General features: G+C 40.5%; 1 protein-coding gene across 1 annotated transcript in view; it reads left to right on the top strand.

The window, feature by feature from the left end:
• The window catches only part of LOC118428666 (arylsulfatase B-like), a 9858-nt gene extending 9551 nt beyond the window's left edge, over window positions 1-307 (top strand). Inside the window, exon 12 of the mRNA XM_035838778.1 lies at window positions 96-307. Coding sequence (XP_035694671.1) covers window positions 96-307 — 212 coding nt within the window. The remainder of the gene's footprint in view (window positions 1-95) is intronic.
• Window positions 308-1546: the final 1239 nt, after the last annotated feature.

Here is a 1546-nt window from a genome sequence, read left to right as displayed (position 1 = left end):
ATTCTAACTACATGTAGATGCCTGACTGACCGAAGGCTTTTTATAAACAAGCTGCAGTAAGATTGACAGCTCTGTGTCGTCTGTGTTTTTTCCAGATGACCCCTATGAGGACAACAACCTGGCAAGTACAATGAAGGAAAAGCTGCTGGAGATGATGGAGAAGCTGAGGCAGTACAAGAATGACGGCAAGATGGTCAATGCCATCTTCCCAGAGATTGACCCCAATTCCCTCCCCATACTCGAGGAAAATGAGGGGGCCTGGTCCCCCGGTTGGTGTACAGCCATAGTTAATGGAGACAAGAAGTAATGCAAGGTCACCTTTCTCCCCGGGGTACACTATATCTGTTGTATTTAAAACAGTCACAGGGTATTTAGAGATACGGACAACAATAATAAGTTAGGCGAAATATTAGAAGGAGGGGATCTGAATGCACGAGTAGGAATGCTGCCTGATTACATCTTAGACGACTCCACCATAGATTCCCAAACCCTCCCCATAAGCTTCCAAGAGCAATATTTTGATATTTCTATATAGAGAAAACATACAGTTCGAAACAACCTTACATCGTACCCCTAAATATCCTGTTTTCAGAAATACCGGATATAGGTTACCCTGCGGATAAAGGTGAACTTGCGTTTGCTTTCCTGAAGATGAGTCATGACCAAGCTTAGATTTGTACTTCTACTTCAGCGTATAGATTAGGGTACGATGTAGGCAAAATGCTTTTATAATATAAGGAAATTTCAGGCTAAAGTAGTGTTTGTGATGCACTTTTTTTGCTTGGGTGCATTAATCTGAAAGCAGTATCAGGATTCATAGTTAACACAGATGACTTTTACTTTGGCGTATAGATTGTGGCACACTGTAGGCAACATGCTGTTCTATAATACAAGAAAATTATGATACTTCATGCTAGCAAAAGTAGTGTTTGTCACAAACTTTGTGATGCAATTTTTTGATTGAGTGTATTTGTTTGAAAGCAATATCAGGATTTGTAGTTAACAGATGACTTTTACTTTGGCGTATAGATTGCGGTACAGTGTAGGCAATATCAGGATTTGTAGTTAACAGATGACTTTTACTTTGGCGTATAGATTGCGGTACAGTGTAGGCAATATCAGGATTTGTAGTTAACACAGATGGGAATGTAAGGAAAACTGCTTAATAATATTCTTTGTGACCAATTATGTTGGAATTTTCCAGACTTATGGACAAACTTGTCGTTTTTTTTAGCAACAAATTTCTGTCTGTAGTTACCTTGTTGTTAGTCTGTATGTAGATGCCTGGCTGTTTGATAAGGTCGCACAGCTATGAGATACTGTGTAGTTGCCAACTGATAGATGCAGTTGCTATTGTTAACCCTGCTGGGAGTTTGTCTACATTACTGTCTAGCCTGCGGTGTAGAAATAAAACACGGGTGTTGTGAGAGCTGGGAACCAATAAGACAGAGAGAGAGACAGAGAGAGAGAGAGAGAGAGAGAGAGAGAGAGACAGACAGACAGACAAAGAGAGACAGAGAGAGGGACAGAGAGAGAGAGAAACAGA

The sequence above is a fragment of the Branchiostoma floridae genome, chromosome 13 (assembly GCF_000003815.2).
Source record: "Branchiostoma floridae strain S238N-H82 chromosome 13, Bfl_VNyyK, whole genome shotgun sequence".
Taxonomy (NCBI): domain Eukaryota; kingdom Metazoa; phylum Chordata; class Leptocardii; order Amphioxiformes; family Branchiostomatidae; genus Branchiostoma; species Branchiostoma floridae.
Note: the sequence above shows the minus strand (reverse complement) of the source record. Positions and strands in the feature narration are given on the sequence as shown.